Source organism: Vigna umbellata, chromosome 8 (genome assembly GCF_029865625.1).
Source record: "Vigna umbellata cultivar VRB3 chromosome 8, Vumbellata_1.0, whole genome shotgun sequence".
NCBI classification, from domain to species: domain Eukaryota; kingdom Viridiplantae; phylum Streptophyta; class Magnoliopsida; order Fabales; family Fabaceae; genus Vigna; species Vigna umbellata.
In genome coordinates this window covers 48396811-48416755 of record NC_142172.1, presented here as the reverse complement: position 1 = coordinate 48416755, position 19945 = coordinate 48396811, and the positions used below count along the sequence as shown (strand labels likewise).

The following is a 19945-nucleotide window of genomic DNA, read 5'->3' as shown; positions in this document are numbered from 1 at the left end:
AATAAATAAATTATTTTAGCGCTTAAAAGCCATGATAAACAAAACACATGTATAGTTAATTTTAGGTATTTTTTGAAATTTAGTAACAACTAACAATACAATAAATATGTAATTAATTAATAGTTTTACATAATTAATGTTGTAAAATTAAATATTACCGAAAGTACACATAATGCATGAGGGTGAAAATGACATAAAAGGGCAAGGTTGAAATTCCCTTAGCAGTGGTACCTTGAAACGGGAAATCAAGAATCGACCTTTTCGGAGACGAGTGACACGTGTTCACCACGAATATATAATCTAAACCGTTCACTACTGGAATCAACATCTAGCCGTCGAAACGCTCCTGTCCCACTATATAATATTCTTCGGTTGGAAGAAACACCTCACAGAAGCAAAATTTTCTGCGATAATAGAAGAATTTTCGAGAAAAAGAAAATCAAGAACTCGGAATCAGGGTTTTCTTTCAGATTCGTGAAAATCTCGAAAGAGGAATACGATTTCAGCCTTAGGTCGATTCCCTTAAAGATCAAACCCTAATATTATCCTTTTCGAATTTGAGATAAAAGGAATTTAGGGTTTCGGTCTCTCTTTTTCCGCTGTCTGTTTTCGCGATCGGCGATTGTACTTTTGTTCCTGACCGTTACGTTTGTAATTTCAACGTTAAGCCTAGGGTTTCGTACTTTCGTTGCGATGAACGACCAATCGCAGATGATGATGAATTTGAACCAGATGAGCCAGCCTCAGATGATGAATCAGGTGCAGATAATAGGTCAGTCGCAGCCTCAGATGCACTCGCACAATCAAGGAATGAATCAACAAGCGCAGCCTCAGATGAAGACATCACAGATTATGATGAACCAGTCCCAGCCTCCGATGATGAATCGCGGGTACAAGGTTTGGTCTCAGCAACCTCCTCTGGACCCAAGCATGAAGTTCCAGAACCCTATGAAACCGAATTATCGGAGTAACTGGAAGGGGAAGAAGGTCACTGACAAACGCAAGGACCCTAGGAGAATGGAAAAACCCAATCCCAGTGGAATCTCGACTCTTAGTGTTCCGAACACCGGTGTCGTCGGTTACCAGCCCCCAACGCTGAACGAGTTGCAATCGCAAAATCGCTTAAAAGCGCGTAAGTTCTATCCTAAGAAGAAGTTTAATAATAGGTTTGCTCCCTACGCCCCTAGGAATACGACATCGTTTATCATTCGTGCGAAGAAGTCCGGTGGCATAGCATCTCTTGTGTCACCTTGCCCTGTGACCCCCGCAGTGCTTCCCACGCCTATATTGTCTCCCTCGAGGGAGGTGTTGGGTGATATGGCGAAGGAGGAGTGGGGTGTTGATGGATACGGGTCAATGAAGGGTCTGATTAGGCTTCGATCACCGGGGAATGAGGCTGATGTTCATGATTACGAGGATGACGACGACGGTGGCTCGAGTGAGAGTGATGTGGAGGAGCATGTGGAGGTGGAGAGGAGGCTGGATCACGATTTGAGTCGGTTTGAGATGATATACCCTAATTACGGAGTGGATTACAATAATGTGTTAGAGAATAGGGTTGATGATCAGGATTCCCATATAGCTCAGTTGGAGGAGGAGAACTTGACGTTGAAGGAGCGTCTTTTCCTGATGGAGAGAGAGTTGGGCGACCTGCGAAGGAGGTTGATGTATCTTGAGAGGCAGAACCAAGCTGTGGAAGATGTCAATGAGGAAGTGGTGGAAAATGGGTCTGATAATGAGAGTGAGGGTGGATCTGATGTTCCGGTTATGGGAATTGAGAACAATGTGGTGATGGTTGACTCAGTGATGGACAGTGTAAGAGATGGAAGTATTGAAGCCAATGCTAAGTTGAACAATGATGGAGTATCAGAGGCTGAAGGTGTAGATAATGTTTTTATGGAAGGGTCTGTTTCAAACGAGGCTATTGCGGAGAAGGATGGTGTCAGAGGTAATGAATTGGGGAGTGACTGTGTGTTTGATGATGTGAAGGAAAAGGACGAGCTGCAGGCTGAAGGAGTGACACAACAGTGTTCGGCTGATAAAATTTTGGCAAAAGAAAATAATGTAATGGATAACAAAGAAAGTGGTGATTTTGAAATGCAGGACAGAAATGATGAATCAAAAAGTCAAGGAGCAACGGATGAAAATACAAAGGACTTAAATAATGAAAAGGATGAAAGCAAGAGTCCAGTAGTTGGAACAAGTTCAGAGACTGCCAGAGATGATGACTTACCTGTCTCGTGTTAGCACGACTTGTTCATCTAAATGCTTTTGAGGGGAAGGCTAGAGTAAAATGAACTCTACAACTTTTTAATGCATAAATGTTGGAATTTGTAGATCGTAGTTTAGCAGTTTGCTTTTATTTTGTCGCTATTTTTTTTTTTTTATAATTTGTATGGTTTGGTAAAATGAAAGACTGGGAGGACTACTGGTTTTGTTCTTCGTTGTGATATCTCGTGGACATTAATGAGGACCATAAGGGCTAGAACCTGGGTTTCCTTCTTTTTCTTTTTCCTTTCAGAGTAGGGTAGGTTTTTCGTAAAATAGTAAGAGAGATCCTTAAGTTTGCAGGTTTATTTAATGTACACAAGGGATTAAAGTACATTCCAAAGCGTTCTTATAAGCATGTAAAGAACCTGTGAATTTTTTAGGAGAACTAATGATTAGTGTGTACTGATTCTATTTTTAGTTAATTCCATGCAATTGTTTTTGTGTATTTTGTTGGTTTTTCCGTTTCCTCTTGTTTAGGAGGATTAGTTTATCCCACTTTCTTTTGATGAATTTCTTTTTTTTTTATTAAAAATATTCAAGATTTTCACTATTTTATCACGGTGAACTTCATCGGACAATGCTGAATAGAATCAATCCGTTTAACGAGGGAAGTTTTTCATAATGGAATGTTTATAGCCTTCTGTTACAACACATTGTCGTGTAATTATAAAATAAGTATGAGTGATTGCTGTAGCATAAGTATGTGGTAAATGTGAGAACTACTTTATCGAGTCTGGTGTGAAACTAGGTGGTAATGCACTTAATTTTTTGGTGGCTTTGGACTTGAGTTTGATAGAAAGCAGTATTTCTGCCAGATTTTACTACGAAGGGAGTTTCGCATTTTGGTGTTCGAATTGCTACTGCGCTGGACTTCCCCAGGGAATTGGATGGCTGATGATTGATGGTGATGATGAAGTGGTTTAATATTATAAGGGTTCAGATGGAAAAAGGAGCAGGGGTTCTACTTCAAAAGCGAGAATGGAAGGTTTTCTTTTTCCGGTAATTTCTCTTAATATTTCTGTTTTTCCTATTCTCCTTGAACTTCAAGTTCTTAATTCTCCATTAAAAACAATGACGAGCTGTGTACTTGATCATTTTTGTCGTTTATATATATATATATATAAATTTAACTATTGTTTCTTGTGTTTACAGGTAAGTAGTGTTTACTGCAAGGTCATACAAGACAAAAGGTGTAAAATAGGTGTATGTGGCTAACTTTGTAGTTACATGGTAGTAAGAGTTAGAGCCATCTCTTCCTAGTTATGAATTGGATAAACGTAACAGCTGCCACTTCAACTGCTACATGTTTTCTGCAGATTCCGATCCACTAGTTGGACTTGGCATGTCACGTGTCCAGGAGATTCTTGTACGGCGAAGGAGTTGATTTCGTGTGTTTTGGTTTGACCTCTGCAAATTTTCCAAATATTTGTTAACGCGTACCAATACTCAATTATGTTGAATCCATGGTTAACCTGCCTTTTCATCCTGTTGTTAATGTTGATGTTGTTTTTCTACTCTTTACCCTGCTCGGTAGTAGTGTTTCTTTTAAGCGTTCTTTAAGCCCTGTCGCATTCGATTCTCTCTCTGTGTTTAAAGTGTTGACTAATTTTTTGGTTGTTGCTTCATTAAGAATGGTGTTTTACTGTAGTTTCAGATGATAAAACATTGGTTTTTTTGCTACGCTGTTTTTATTCAATTTCGGTTGTGAAATAAAAGGGTCGAGTAGCCCGAGAAAGAAAAAACATAGTTCATATATGCAAGGAAATAAATATTTCATTTGAAAACGATTTTTAAAAGACGATTTATTTAATCATTATTATAAAATCCCTTTGAACAACATCAAACGTAAACGAGTTACTATATTATATACGTAGATTATAACATTTAACATTTTAAGATTAAATAAATTAGTCGTAGATATTTTTTGTACTTAGAATATCCATATAGATATTGTGTAATAAAAATGAATGGCTTTGTAAGAAACATTAAGTGCAGTGATCTGGATGTGTGGATAGCGGAAGTGGTGCAGTGAAGCGATATTTTATCTATATCTTCCTTGCTGGTTTGCCACGTATGCAAGTTGCTCTTGGCGCCAAGCTATTGGGCACATAACAGAAAAGGGGGAAGCTCGAGCTTGCTCTCTTATGAATGCAGCAACTATAATAATGGCTCTGAATGTCGTAAATCTAGGGTTTCACCAATCAATTCTTCCATCTTCTCCTTCATCTTTTGTTTCTCCGAAGCCATTGAAGGATCGCTTCGTGCTTGGGTGTTCTCGTGTTGAACAGATATCGTTTACTGAATCTGAGAACTCACTCATCGAAGCGCTTCTTGGCATCCAGGGACGCGGACGTTCTTCTTCTCCTCAGCAGCTCAATGTCGCACTCTCTTCAACCTTTCTTCAATTCCTTTCCCAATTCACCATTCACCATTCATTTTTCTTCCTTTTTCTTTTTCTCTATCAGGCTGTTGACCGTGCTGTTCAAGTCCTCGAACGTTTGGGAGGTGTACCCGATCCGGTTCGTCTTCAATACTTCAGTACTTTTCTCCTCATCGTTATTTTTTCTTTCTATAAATATCTGTAAACAATCTCTCCATTATCGTGTCTTTCTCCGTTGATCCATGAAATTAAATTATGCAGACAAACTCCAGTTTGATCGAGGGTCGCTGGCAGCTAATTTTCACCACAAGACCGGGAACAGCATCGCCTATTCAGGTTCCGACACGCCTTTGCTTCTTGGATATCGCAATAAGGGTTTATTGGCTTCGATTTATGTTTTTATTACCTAATGCTTTAATTATGGTAACTAGGGTTTTTGAACAAAAAAAAATACACAAGTCGAGGCCTTATAACTGTCTGCCATTTCAGCCAATTGTTGGCTCACTCAGCCTTTTTCTAAATTGAATTTGTTGTTGATTGTGTGATTTAGATCGTATTAAAAAAATTCAATTTGAGTATTTTTCACCGTTTCATCGTTTAAACATTATGTTATTATTTTGAAAGACAAACCTTGTGTAAAGAATCCTCACCTTGGAATACATGGATTTATCTTTGATTCTTCGAACGACCATGTCATTAGGTAATTATCCAACACTCTTCATAGATATTGATAGACATTTTGTTAAATCCCTAACGGGAAGGCAGCATATAACTGAAATTCACCTCGTCTTGATAATAGCTACAACCAGAAAAAGTGACATGACCTGTTCAAGACATACTCTGTAAATTGCTTGATGATGTGTCTCAATGTGGTATTCTTCTATATTGCTCTTTCAGAGAACCTTCGTAGGGGTTGACTTTTTTAGTGTATTTCAAGAGGTTTATCTTCGAACAAATGATCCACGCGTATGCAATATTGTGTCATTTTCTGATGCTATCGGTGAGCTCAAAGTGGAGGTAATACGAAATAACTTAAATTGAAGTTACAAATTTAATACTCATTTCTGAGTAAAAATTAACTTTTTACTCTATTTTTATAACACTTGGTAACTTCATAACACCCATTAGGCCCTGTAGCTTAAGAGGCTTTGCCTATAGCTCATATTAGTAAATTAATCGTGCTAAAGAGGGCCTTAGTTATTTTAGTTCTTGTTTTTATGTCTTTCAATTTACATAGGCGGCAGCTTCAATTGAAGATGGAAAAAGAATCCTTTTTAGGTTTGACAGAGCTGCTTTTTCTTTTAAATTTCTTCCGTTTAAAGTTCCATATCCAGTTCCATTTAAGCTACTTGGAGATGAAGCAAAAGGTTGGTTAGACACCACATATTTGTCGAATTCGGGAAACCTTCGTATCTCGAGAGGAAATAAGGTGATTAGGCATTTTCAGTGTAAACATCGTTCTAGTAGTCTTTTAATTCCGTTCCTCGAGTAAAGTGCTTAATTGTCAATAACATGGAAGTATTTCTATATTTTTTTATATTTCTGAGAATTATTAGCAACATATCTTTAGTGCAGGGAACAACATTTGTGTTACAGAAGCAAACTGAACCAAGGCAAAAGTTGTTGACAGCCATTTCCTCAGGGAAGGGTATTAAAGAGGTCAGAAAGCTGATTTAGTTGTTTATATAGTTTTTATAAACACAACTGGGATATTTCAATTGTAAATGTTTTTGACATTCTCAATTCCAACAGGCAATAGACGAACTTATTTCCTTAAAGCAGAACAGTGGTCAAGAAGAACCAGAACTAGAAGAGGGTGAGTGGCAGATGATGTGGAATTCACAGGTAATTTTTTTGTCAATACTGATTGAAGCTCATTAAAATGTGTACATTTTTGTTGCAAAGTGTCTTTTCCTATTAAACAATTTACTACCTGCAGACTGTAACAGATAGTTGGATAGAGAATGCAGTCAATGGGCTGATGGGTAAGCAGGTATCAGATTCATCTTGCACCTTTACGTTACCTCTGTTCTCCACATATGCTGCCTCACATATTCAGATTGTATATATAATGATGGGCCTTGCAGATTATCAGGAAGGATGGAAGAATAAAGGTCCTGGTTGATATCTTGCTTGGGCTTAAGTTTTCCATGACTGGAAATTTCGTGTAAGTTTCTATTTTTTCATGTTCACTATTTTTCATGTGAGAGGATTCTCAAAACAAAGAAAATTTGAAGGTATGTAGTGGTAATGAAGGGACCATCCTTCGGTGGCGGCTGTAGAGTAACAGTGGAGAACCTTCGGATTCAGCCATGGATAGGGATAAGCTTAAAGTTCAAGAATTGAGAGAACAGAAATAATATTAGAACTAGGGAATGTTTAATGTATGCTTAAATATTTTTCCCTGAACTTGACAGAAAAACTGGCTCCAGACTGTATGACGTTACCATGGATGATGCAGCAATAATTGGTGGTCCATTCGGATATCCCCTAGAAGTGAAAAACAAGTTTATATTGGAGCTTCTGTAAGATGGCATATTCTTTGTTAATGCATCTAGTATATATTTTTAAACCAAAAAGCTCCCTTAAGTTTTCGAAAATTCATTTATAAAGTAGCTTTTAAAAACTAAAAACTGAGTAGATTTGGCTTTTTCTCTCTATCCCTTAATAGTTGAGTTTTCCTTTGCAGATACAGCGACGAAAAGCTCAGAGTTAGCCGGGGATACAATAATATTCTTTTCGTACATGTTCGTACGGATGCATTGAGATGAAGTAACATGTTATTGTCTACAAGGATTAAAAGTATGAGAGGTTTTGTAAGTGAAGACTAATCGATTGTGAATTAAACTGTTATTGGCATCGTAAACTAAATACAAATAAGGATATACTTAATGTTCACTAAACGTTTTGTCTCAACTCGGCTTTAATTCTTTTTAGTGCCGTTATGGGGATTTTATAATTCTGATAAGATTTTATACTCTTCAATTTAATGTTCATAGAAAAAATTAATTATATAATCTTCTTTTATCCAAAAATAGGAACGGTTTACTTCAACAGTCCACGCTGGATTCTTTTATCAGTCCTCTATCCGAACATACAATATACTCTATGGAACAACCGTGGAATCCCAGGTTCAACATACGCACGCACACAAGAAAGTTTCGATTATAGATAAACCCGTTCACTTTGCAATTACTATTATTCTATGATGACATCATAAAGAACAAACAATTAATGAATATGAAATTATATGTTCAACCTAAACAAAAATTACAGACAAGGAAGAAGGAACTAACTTCTTACTCGTCAAACCGTTTTGAGAATGACATACAGAAAATCTAGGCAATGACTTCACTCCTACTCTCATCCTGTACTTTAATGCCTTCTTGTTGGTAGATCGTATTTTTTTCCTCAACGCTGGGCTTTCCCTCAGCTGGCTCTTCTAAGTTATTAGAGGGTTTTCCCTCAGTTGGTTCTTCGTTAGAGGGTTTTCCCTGTTGCAGACAACACATTCAGGTTATCAACTACAAAATAGTGATCGTATAAGTGTAATATTTTGATAAAACATTGTGTCTTCCACAATGGTTGATGAAGCCAACCTTGTTTCGATCACGCCATCCAAGTCCAAATGGACGAGAAAGCAAACTTATCCTCCTAGCAGGGATTTCCGCTGTAGGCTCTTGACTGTTTCTCGATACTGGGGATTCAGACTGTGATCTATAAATCAACATGACATCAAATCAAGTTCGTCATACAGTGCATAAGTAATTTCAAACATTTATTTTCCTTTCCAACATTTACCACTGCACCTTTCGACATTTCCTCAAATAGGAAAGAAAGCTGCTTTATTTTGGTGGGTGGAGACAAAACTTTGAAATAAAAATAATAAATAGAAAACAATGTTGAAACCAAAAAAAAATAAAATACTGTACGTGCCATATAGATATTTCAAAAACTTAAAAATTAAATATACCGTGGAGATTGCAGCACTTTAACTTGGCCGTGCTGGTACTGCAGTGTAGCCTCTAGCATAGATTCTGCCATAACTGCTCTCTTCTCCATTTCAGTAAGGGCAGCAGTTGCTTCTTCGTACTTTTCCTGCCAGTATAATATGTATCACTGTGAGATGTTGCGGTACCAAAATTCACCACTTGCCAGTCAAAATATAATATAGCAGTATATGAAAGCATTGGTCTTGACATAGATGACCATAATAGAATTTTACAAATATCAGTGTCTTCAGAACAGGCCCTATACAAGGAAATGGAGCTGAATCAAAGAATGCTTAATACAACAAGTACAGTGCAATCACAAACACCACCTCCCCCACCGCAAACAAAAAAAAAAAAAAAAAAAAAAAAAAAAAAAAAAAAAAAAAAAATGAATCAAACATGATCAACTACATCCGGCCTATTTGACTAAAATGTAACAATAGGATGCAATTTCTTCCAACTGGAGGCAGTCAAGTATAGCCCATGCCACAATAATTAATATATATCAAAGATTCTGTTATCGCCAGCCACTATGATACAATGATGTCCAAATCAGATTATGCTTTTTTAATATATATAGAGAGATAGATAGGTAAATAGATTGTATTACTAGACAGATACAGTATGAAACAGGGAAATGGGTAACCTGAAGGACTTGGGCAGCATATCTTTGTGCGGCTGCATCTTGCTCAGCAAATCGACGTGCATCCTCTGTCACCTTCTGCTCTTGCTCCACTCGCATCAACACCTATAGGCAGCAAACTCTCAGTCACAGAAAGAGACAGTATATTTTATCTCAATAATAATGAATATAGACAGACAAAAGTTATACCTGAAGCATAGCAGTTTCTTGTTCTTGTTTATCGGAAAGTGCCTGCCGAAGTTGAGCAATGTCTTCTTCTAGTTGCTCTACCTGAAGAAAATAAGAATTTACATGCTTTAAATTCTCAATAACAAATTATATCTCAACCTAGAGGACATCTAATCTATAGTTGTCAGATGCTAACAGTTCGCAAATTAGAATCACATAATCCCTTTCACTCAATTCTGTATTGTTAAATATATTGCGTTTTATGTTAATTATGAAAACATAAACTTTTGATATTGTTTTATATTGTTTCTAACCATATCTTCTATTTATCATATATATGCTTGATTGCCATATATACTTGTATCATTTTTCATTATAAATATATTACCAATGTCTGTTTTAGACATAAGGGAGATTAATCTTATACCTAGTTTTACTATATTCAACGTGGTATTTAGAGCCTAAAGCTATTGATAGTTGTCTACTTGTTAGTGTAGTCAGTAGGACTAAAATAGGGGGTAGTGTGTTGGGTTATCTCTAATCATTGTACCTAACAGTCTAGGACAGTGACTTGACCTTCTATCTCTCTATTGTATCAACTCTTTATCTATATAAATAATAGAACATGAGAGGTGTCTTTGAAGCCCTCAAGAACATATTTTTATCACTAGTTAATATTTGAATTTTGAATTCATTGAGAAAGAATTCTCTTGGTTCTTATCATAGAACATTGGTTCTTAACAAAGATTGAAATTTTTGTTTGTAGCGAATTTTCGTTGACTTATTAATATGCTAGATTGTGGCATCTCCATCTCTGTCTTATTTTCGCATTCTTCTTTGATTTTCTTTGTTTTTACAGGAGGAATCAAATTTAGAAACGAGTGCACTCTTTCTTGGACAAAGATCATATCATTTGGACAACGATCAATTGCGTTGAAGTTGCCCCTTTCTCCTCTTTCAGAATATGTGTTTGTTGCCTTGATTGGAGAACCTTGTTCTTTTAGGGGTTTTCTCTCTCCATGAGGATTGTCACAACTCTAATTCCACACTACTTTTGTTGCACACACATGTAAATCTTTTGTTGGCTTAACTCAACCTTCTTCCTTTGGACCTTAGTTCTTGACCCAGGTGCCATAAATCACATTATTGGTAACAAATCTTTGTTTTCTTCTTTATCCTCTTCGAATAATTTACCTATGGTTACAATGGCGAATGGGTCTAGGGTCTTATCTCATGGTGTTGGTAGTATTAATATTTTTCCATCTTTAACCATTGAAAATGTTCTTTATGTACTTGGGTCCTCCTTTAACTTATTATCCATTAGGTTCTCTTGATTGTGTTATCTCTTTTACCAAATGTTTTGTTTGTTTACAGGACCGGAGTTCAAGATAGATAATTGGCACTAGATGTGAATCTCATGGCCTTTATCAACTCCACCCTTCTACACATGTTGACACATTTATGGAGTCTCTATCTCTTCTTCAATCTTGCCAAATTGTAGCAACTTTTTCCCATTTTGTCCAATTTATCTAATTTGTTGTGTAAGTCATGTCAATTTGGGAAACATTGTAGTAGTTCCTTCCCTCGTAGTGTATCACATTGTGTTGTGTCACCATTTGCATTAGTTCACTTTGAAATTAGGGAACCTAGTATTGTCAAGCCTAATTTAGGTTTTCAGTATTTTGTTACTTTTATTAATGATTATTCCATATGCACTTGGTTGTTTTTAAAGAAAAATCATTGAGTTATTTTCTATATTTCAATCCTTTTATAATGAAATTAAAACTAGTTGGATTTCTATTCGAACTTTGCAAAGTAATAATGATCGTGAATACGTTTCCTATTCTTTTAAACATTTTTTGGCTTTTCATGTCATTCTTCATCAAATTTCATGTGCTTATACACCTCAACAAAATGGTGTGGTTGAGCACAAGAATAGGTATCTTGTTGAAACAACTCACTTTTAATTCATGGAAAGGTTCCTCAACATTTTTGGGATGATGCTATTCTTACCACTATTTTTTTAACCACATCTCATCTTCAATTTTAAATAACAAAATTCTTCATTCTATTTTATTTCCTCATGCATCTCTACATCCCTTACCAATTAAAGTTTGAGTTTACATGTTTTATTCATAATTTTAGTCTTAGTCTTTGATAAGTTATCTCCTAAATCACATAAATGTGTTTTTTTTAGGATTTACTCAATCACAAAAAGGATATAAGTGTATCTTTCCTTCTCTTAATTGCTATTTTATTTCTGCATATGTCACTTTGAATGAGTCTTCCTTTTACTTTAAGGATCCTTCTTCTTCTGATGTGTTACCTACTACAGTTAATATTCCTCTGCAAACTGACAACAGTGAAATCCACAATACCTAAGAAAAATCAGTTTGCCTTTGGCCTGGAAAAGTCCAGGCTGTAAGAGCAAATTTCAGGATGTGCAAATCTCTTCCTGAGCAACTTCTAATTGTTAAATGGGAGAGGAAAGTCTCTTGTGCAATGGGTAGAACTCAGAACAACTTTAGAGGAAGGATAGAAAGGAAAACTCTCTGCAGCTTTGATATCAATAAACAATAAGATACTACTAGCACCTCATTACTCATTAGTTTAGTACTATTTAATTAAATGGTTGCATGAACCAAGGAACCGGTATTCTGTTTTATTATGCTGTGAAGAAAGTCTATATGTAGATCTCGCTCAGAAAATTCATCTATTAGCCTTAAGATGTGATTGCATAATACAATTTCCAAGAACTTCATAATAAAATGTTGCCTTGTAGAGTAACTTTGGCAATAACAGCGTGATGAGAAAGCAAAAAATCCCATGTGCAGTCATGACTTACCTTCGCACTCAGTTCCCGTCTATTGTCCTGCTTGACGATTTCCATTAATGCTGTTTCCAGCTCCTCTGCCCTGATAAAAAGGAGGAACTTTCAAGGACTAAATGCTATATGCGTAAAATCCATTGACATTATCAATCACTGTGTCCATGCCTAATAGAGCCTTAAAATGAATTTTCCCAAACAACAAACTATAATGGAGAGAATTATTTCATCTGTGCATTAATTCACATGTGCACAGATACATTGTATGAAATATGAAATGAAAATAGAATAGTTTACTATAACCCTTATAATGAGATAATGTAAATTCTAAAATTTAGAGATTGATTTTAAACAAATTAAAAAATGTCTGAAACTGAAATTATAAATTTAAACTTCGCTCGCAGCACATCAAATCAACCGTTGTAATAACATAGACTGAAGTACTAATTTTATAATTATATATCATAGTCAATACTTTATGAGACTGGGTATAAGATTTAGAGTAGGCTAGTTAGGGAAAAAAGAAAAACAGCTGTAAGACTGCAAGAAAACTCAGATTTCAAGTACCTAAGAATGGATGATCTTTTCTCCTCTAGCAGTCGACAAAGTTCAACCTTCAACCAGACAACCTGCATGGAGTTCACAACGTGAGAATAATGCTATGCTATAATTAATTAGCTCCTCACCTTTTTGATTGGGGTAGATGGGCATTCACTGATAATAAAGGTTTCAACCTACTTTTATTTTACAGAAAAAGAGGGAGTAGAGGGGAATGGAGAAATTCATACAGCAAGTCTCACAATCACACTGTCCTAGTTTTGCAGGTTGTAATCCCTTTACTGTTTTCCTAAAATTAAATTTTTCAAAATGAGATGTGTGATAATAAATAAGCGGTGTTGCAAAGTAAAACAAAACCAACAACCATATCGAAACATGTAGCATTAACAATGTTATACCAAACCCTGTGCAACTCTGATAAGAGATGTATAGACATTGAACTAGACACCAGTTAGGACAACCAAAGTTCTCCTCAATAACCTGTTAACCGCACTGAATTTTAAGGGGTCATTTAAGATAAATGCAGTCATTAGTGGGTACCCAAAAGTAATATTAGGACTTTATCAACTTTGATTTTTTTAACTTAAGCGTTAGTAATTTGAGAACCATATATATATAGTAGCAGTAAATGCACCATTAACCATATCACAGACTAATAGAAAGTGAGAAGGGTAAAAGGGAAAGACAAAAATGACCTGCTCTTGAAGATCTGGAACAGAATCTATCTCACCCTCTCCAGTCAGACTAATTAGAATTTCATCTGCATTAGTGGACCCAGATTCTGTACGAGATAAGCTGTCAAGCACTTGCATATCGGTCGATTGTTCTGTTTTAGAGTCATGTTTAAAACCAAATAGCTTTGAAGCCAGTCCCTGGGAATCCCTCCAAGCTTTAAGCCCTTTTGATCTTTCTTCAATAGAAGCTATTACAGCAGGCCGATGTTTATTCCTCAGTTGCTGCAACCGAGTTTCGTTTATATTTTGGTAACCCATGCAAGCGGTCAATACAAGCTGACTACTGTCAAATGTGGAGCCAGCTAATGACTGAAGTAAAGTAACTGCATCTCCAGCATCCTTTGTTGTTACCAATGCAGGACCTACGAGACACTATAAATTTAAGATCTGCTAATATATGTACGGCTTAAGCACTGCTAGTTTACTTTTTCCAATAATACTCTATATAGTATGAAACAACAAACATTTTTTAGCCAGTACCATATAACTCCATTAAAGCAACTGCAGTTCTAAAGAGCATGACTCGGTTTCCTTCAAAAAGAAGCACATCCCACACTCGAAGAACTGAAGTCCAAATAATGACAATAGATGAGAAGGAAGGTCAAACAAATGCATGGAAATGCTCATTTGACAATGACAACGTTGTCAAATAAGACTAAGCTACACTACTCAATAGATAGAACATTAAACCTGACCACTTTCCCAAGGAAGCATGTTCACAAAAATGGACAAGAACCAAGGACCGGTAACCCATGCCACCTGCACTCCCAGATAATCTAGATGATTGGCTGCAAATTAGGTACACAAGAAAATATCAATTGAGAAACGGAACACTAAAAACAAAACTCACTTGGTGAGTTCAAAGACAATGAAATAAGATAGTATACAGACCCAATTTGGGAAACCTCTCCCTCACCAACTCCTCAAAAACAAGTTGATCCACCTGATAAAATGATAATATATTTTAAGGAATATATGTTAATGTTTAATAACAGCTATATACAATATTTAATTTAATCAAGAGTATATAAAGTAAAGAAATAATACTTGAGATTCTATCATTTCCTCTGAATAATAGCCATCAAAATAATCATCTAAAATGCCCATTAAGGTCCTGAGGAAAACCATAATCAGTGGTTAAACATAAATCTATTCAATTTGCAAACAAATAGCGGCTATAGATGCCTTGCAACCATAAAGCAATCGGTCAGGCATTCCTTGAAGGCAATGCTCACCAAACATTCGACAGTTATAACAATGATGCTCTATTCATAATTTACTTTGAAAAGTTCACCATATACTCTCTAAATCTACTCAAGCAGTCATTTAGGGACATACCAAAAGGCATTTTCTTCAGGCATCAAAAGTAGCAATAAGCCAGCAAAAAAATTCATGGCCTGCAATATAAATTATTTCAACAAGTTAAATCAGTGGGCTATACATGTCATGAGAATACATGAAATGTACATGTGAGAGTGCATATAGTAACTGATGAGCATAAACTATTTAAGTATCTATGTGACAGGACAGCTCACTACTATTGATGAATCATGCACATCACTTCACTGATACATGTGAAAGTTGCCTGCAAGGCATTAGGGCAATTTACAACTGTAGTCAGGCATGCACCTCTAAACAGCTATTGCCAGAGGTGTTACGCACAAAAATAGTTCCCAATTCTTCAAATAAATTCACAATTTCAATAAAAGGTTTCAGTAAGAGAATACACATGTATCAAACAGTCCTGCTGTGCTTTGTACATATTTCAAGACCAAAAGGTCTTTCTTTCTCAATAGACATTGTGTTTTGGATATCATTATCAAGTATGCTATTTCTGTACGTGAGAGATATATGTTTTTCCAACTGTAATATCTAGTTTGTTCTTTTTCAGATGGTAGTTACAGATTCAGTTATTGGTTACAAATGAACAGCATTCATTTGTAGTTAGTAACCATGAACAGCTTTTGTACTTTCTCTCAAAGTAATAAATCATTCTTCTAGTTGATTCAATACTGTATTGTACCAGTTACACAGACTATCTTCAACTCATATTATCAAGTACAAGCCTCGAGAAACACGTTGGTTCAAAGTCAAAAACTACACAAAAACCAACAGTACATTTTGTGGAAGTGAAAGCGTGAAAGGTTAATGATTGGTCCAAAGTATCACTTCATAAAATTATACGAGTGTTTTACATCAGAGAGTAGTGCAGGATAAATCAGTGGCAAATTTGGCTTTGCAAGACTTAGGAATTTTCTTAAAGTTGCCACCGGAATCCTTGACTCATCATTTAAAAGTGATGAAATTCAAGCAGGCAATTTGTATTTTTTTTTAAATGGTGTAAATAAGGTAACCTAGATGTCTGTTGTTGTTGATTCATTGGACCGTGGTATCTCATTAACTTACAAGTTACTTGAATCAATTATCTATGTCTTGTCAGCCGTACATATGTTTAATATAAACACTCGTTATATTTGACGGAAAGGGAAAACAGATTTTATAAAAAAAAAGGAGGGGGGGGAGGGCGGGGAAATAGTATAAGCAAGGACCTGGCAGTAACCAACTGAGGGGTTATGTCGAGCATATGCAGTAAGCAATCGTCTCAAAGCGTTTCTACCATCCTCATCCAGAGCAGGGTGACCAGGAAATGTTCGAGGCAGATCCTGCACATACAAGAAATAATTATAGACTTCTAACAAGAAACTTATACTTAATGTCACAGTATTTAGAACAGTGAGGTCGAAATATCAAATGCAAATACCTTCTCAATCTGCCCTTTCCATTTTTCTGGCATACGTACAAAATCTCCACCTGTTTTCCCATTACTGTCAATTGACTGCAAGCTTTGCTGATCAGTTTTAATTTCAGAATCACTCTCCGAGGCTAGCAGATCCTGATAATACTTCTCCACCCTCCTTGCTTTTACACCAACAAAAGCTTGCCAAAGCTGAAATGCAGTAACAAACAAGAGGGTATGATAACAAACCAAAAATAAGATAAGCCTTGCAAGAAACGCAAATCTCAAATATATAATGAATACCTCTCCCCGCAAGGCCATTGGTACCCCCCCACGAACCAGAACTTCCAACTCTTCTCTCCAAGGAAACGAAGCCTCTGGTGGTGCAGCATCAGTGGTAATACCATTTGCAGAGGCATTTGTGCCATCAGCAAGAGGCATATCTGGACTAGGATCAGACCTCTCAACATCATAGTACTCCTCCTCAGAGTCTTCCTCTAATAGTCCTTTTGGTGATTTAACATCATCAGAATGCAATGGTGACTTTTCAGTTTCAATAATCTTGTCATCTTTTAAAATGTATTTCTTGATCCTTTCATCTTTTACTGACCCGGCTTTCTTCTTTACTCGAACACTCATCATATCCTCAATAGTTCGTAGAGTTGGTCTTATCTCAGTCCACAACTGGACTCTGTGAACTTTTGCCTCCTCAGTCGCTGGTACCTCCTTTTGACTATCATTTTCAGCTGCATTCTCAGAATCATCTGGTATCCGGTTGCTTGCTTCATGAACACCCTTCTCCGAGCTAGGATCAGCTTCTGGCTCTGCAACTTCATCACGCAAAACTTTCTCACCATCCCCAACAACTAATCCGTCTGTGGCCAATTTAGTAGACTCTGTCTGTCTTTCAAGAAACAAGCTCCACCGATCTGACCTTTCCTCTTCTTCCTCCTGAAATTGCAGTAAAAAAGTGTTACACTTGGAACAACATCAAGTAGCAAGAATTCCCACCAACAGGTAGCGCACAAATGACATCTGAATACTTTTTAGTCGAATTCTTCAGTTTTACTGGAAGTAAAATTTACTTCACAACATTCTCCTAATCCTTCCTTAAAACGCTTAAACTGGAATCATAAATCCAAAGCATAACAAGACCTTGTATATGTTAGCATATTCACGGTATCTTTGCAGGTGCTGAGGCCGCACAGTAAACCCATAGGCATCCCTGTTCACACCAAACACGCATTAATTTTCAAAAACAAACATACAATAAGTACGACTCTAGCAACAAATTTAAGCAAAAAAACAACTCAAATCGCCAGACGTCCACTCCGAAGTAAAAACGACAACACATTCCGCACACAACACACTTCCATAGCAATCCGCATTGATTACCTCAAACGATTATCACTATTCACTACTCACTACTAAGTAACAAACTTAGAAAGAAGAAAAAACAAGACGCAACCGGCGTCAACTCAAACTCAAAGGACCAAGATCGATCTCCACAGTCCACTAATTCGATTAAAAAAAACAATAATTCAACGGTAAGTCGCGTGGTGGTCCAAGCCAATTTAGAAAGCAAATGAAAGAGTGAAATGAAGCGTTAATTGACGGATCTAACATAAAACGAGAATGAAGGAGGAAAATACCTCTTGTGTTCGAAGGTTATGAGAGGGTTTACGATTTTGTTAGGCTTCATTTGCAGATTGGATCGGCGAAGGTGAGAACAAGATCTTCTTCGCCTCGAATTCGAGCAAGCGAATGCGTATTTGTGCAGTTAGTCTGTTCAAGCTAGTGGCAGTAAGCTACAAAATACAAGCAGAGTAGAAAATAAGAGAGAGAAACAATAGAGATATAGAGATATAGAGAGAGAGAGAGAGAGCACATGCACACTCAGCGAGAAGAGAGCGAAAATGGCGTCACGTTATTATTACATGTGCTGCGTGATACACTCACGCAGCGCTCCAAAAGCTAAAAAGGTTCGGTGTGGTATCGTTCAGTTCGCTTCCTCACATTTTCACTTTTCTTTCCTCATCCATCTACAATCAAACTGCTGTTCCAGTTTTTTGACCAGGTTCTAATTCTTCCTAATCAACTTCACCTTTCTAATAATAATAATAATAATAATAATAATAATAATAATAATAATATTAATAATAATAATAATGATGATGATGATGATAATTCATTTAATATATCCTTATTAACCTAAAATGTGGTGCGGTTCGGGTGGACCGCCTGCCATAATTTCAACACCGACACCAAACCATATAATATAACATTTTCGATATATTTTTTTTTTCTAGAATACGATTGGGTTGTGGAATGGCCAACAAATATTTTTAAAGCCGTCCTTGTTATGGAGGATTTTTTATTATTATTATAAAAAATTACAGATATCAAAATTAAATATCAAAGATATATAATAACTCGGGCAGATTAGTTGAAGAGTTAGACGCTTTAATTTTTCATCAATGGATTGTTTGTAACGTGTGGTGTGAAGATAGAAATTGTATTTATATGATAAGTTTATAAAATACGTAAAAATATTAATTCCTTAATCCCTCGTCTTTTGAGGTTATTGAATGCCGAGAATACGATTTCCAAATTCTCGTCCCTTGAGGCTATTGAATACCAAAAGATTTAACTAACATCATTTCAATAATGCATAAAGAAAACAGCCTAATAAATAGTATAACACCGTTATAAAGTGTTAAAATTTGAGAAAACTAATTCATAAACCGTTTCACAATTTACAAAGCAATTTTTTGTTTTTTTTTTATAATTAAAATATATTAATATAAATATAGCAGGGTTAAATATGTTGTTAGTTCTTGGTCGTTTCTAGTTTTCGTCTCGGTATAATTTGGTCCTTGTTCTTTTTAAAACGTTCGTTTTAGTCCTCATTTTGTTGATTAAATGAGGACTAAATTTTTAAGGGTGCTAAAACGAACGTTTCGAAAAGAACGATGACCAAATTATACCTTATTTTGAAAGAGGGACGAAAATAAAAAACGGTCAATAGTTTAAAGACTAAAAACATATTTAACCCAATATATCAGCATCGTGTGTTCGCAAAAATAGTATTCGTGAAGTTAAATATTTTTTAAAAGGAATCAAGCTAAGAAGTTTAATCGATTTAATTTATATACCAAAACTCGTTTTTAAATCTTTCCGAGCATGGTTTCTTTTTCCTTTTTTTTAGATGTTCAAGATATTTTCTTGAATGCAAAATCGTCAAAAATATTTTCAAATTAAATTAAACTAGTGTAACGCCTCGTAAGAAATCATTGAAATTTCAAATTAAATCAACTTATCAAGTATTCAGTAATTTATTGTACTACTGAAAATTTTTAGAGAATAAAATATTGGCTAGAGAACCACTCCTGATTAGAAGAAACCCTATTTTTAATATTGCGATTGCGTTGTTTTGGATATTATATAATTTTATTCAGATCATTCGTTAGAAGTACTTTTGAAGATAATATTAGTAAAATTACTCTTATTTTTAAGAATTATATATATTTTTATAAAGATGTTTAAATGTATTCAAATATGTGAACTAATCAAGATTCCGAGCGTTGGGTTGGATTTAGAATAATATAATTCTTTTCTAAATGGGTCATATTAAA

At 35.8% G+C, this 19945-nt stretch overlaps 3 protein-coding genes across 8 annotated transcripts; 2 read left to right on the top strand and 1 right to left on the bottom strand.

Annotated features, from left to right (window-relative positions):
* The first annotated feature begins 383 nt into the window (after positions 1-383).
* On the top strand, positions 384-3785 carry LOC124834447 (PRLI-interacting factor). Of its 2 annotated transcripts, none has more exons than XM_088096226.1 (3): positions 384-2288; positions 3087-3270; positions 3424-3785. In XM_088096226.1, the coding sequence occupies exon 1, from the start codon at positions 694-696 to the stop codon at positions 2245-2247; it is 1554 nt and encodes a 517-aa protein (XP_087952352.1). In that variant the 5' UTR covers positions 384-693; the 3' UTR covers positions 2248-2288; positions 3087-3270; positions 3424-3785. The 2 variants fall into 2 exon arrangements, with proteins under 2 accessions (XP_087952352.1, XP_087952353.1); XM_088096227.1 differs by having other exon boundaries at positions 3075-3270.
* A 499-nt stretch (positions 3786-4284) lies between these two features.
* Positions 4285-7602, top strand: LOC148194862 (Plastid-lipid associated protein PAP / fibrillin family protein). Of its 5 annotated transcripts, none has more exons than XM_088096233.1 (11): positions 4436-4649; positions 4737-4790; positions 4913-4987; positions 5549-5668; positions 5889-6080; positions 6227-6310; positions 6404-6496; positions 6591-6644; positions 6739-6818; positions 7069-7176; positions 7341-7602. In XM_088096233.1, exons 1-11 carry the CDS (start codon positions 4437-4439, stop codon positions 7420-7422), a joined length of 1155 nt encoding a protein of 384 aa, XP_087952359.1. In that variant the 5' UTR covers position 4436; the 3' UTR covers positions 7423-7602. The 5 variants fall into 5 exon arrangements, with proteins under 5 accessions (XP_087952355.1, XP_087952354.1, XP_087952356.1 ...); XM_088096231.1 differs by having other exon boundaries at positions 4507-4649; positions 4737-4809; XM_088096229.1 differs by lacking the exon at positions 5549-5668 and having other exon boundaries at positions 4285-4649; positions 4737-4809; positions 5974-6080.
* Positions 7603-7816: 214 nt separating this feature from the next.
* On the bottom strand, positions 7817-18387 carry LOC124839656 (Ypt/Rab-GAP domain of gyp1p superfamily protein). Its single transcript, XM_088096225.1, has 19 exons — positions 18199-18387; positions 17963-18118; positions 17466-17535; positions 16614-17261; positions 16335-16520; positions 16123-16236; positions 14912-14970; positions 14621-14687; positions 14465-14516; positions 14269-14361; positions 14054-14137; positions 13535-13935; positions 12849-12910; positions 12300-12369; positions 9476-9556; positions 9290-9391; positions 8625-8749; positions 8251-8368; positions 7817-8145 (listed from the first exon to the last, which is right to left on the bottom strand). The coding sequence occupies exons 2-19, from the start codon at positions 18010-18012 to the stop codon at positions 7990-7992; spliced, it is 2538 nt and encodes an 845-aa protein (XP_087952351.1). The 5' UTR covers positions 18013-18118; positions 18199-18387; the 3' UTR covers positions 7817-7989.
* Between the last annotated feature and the right edge of the window lie 1558 nt (positions 18388-19945).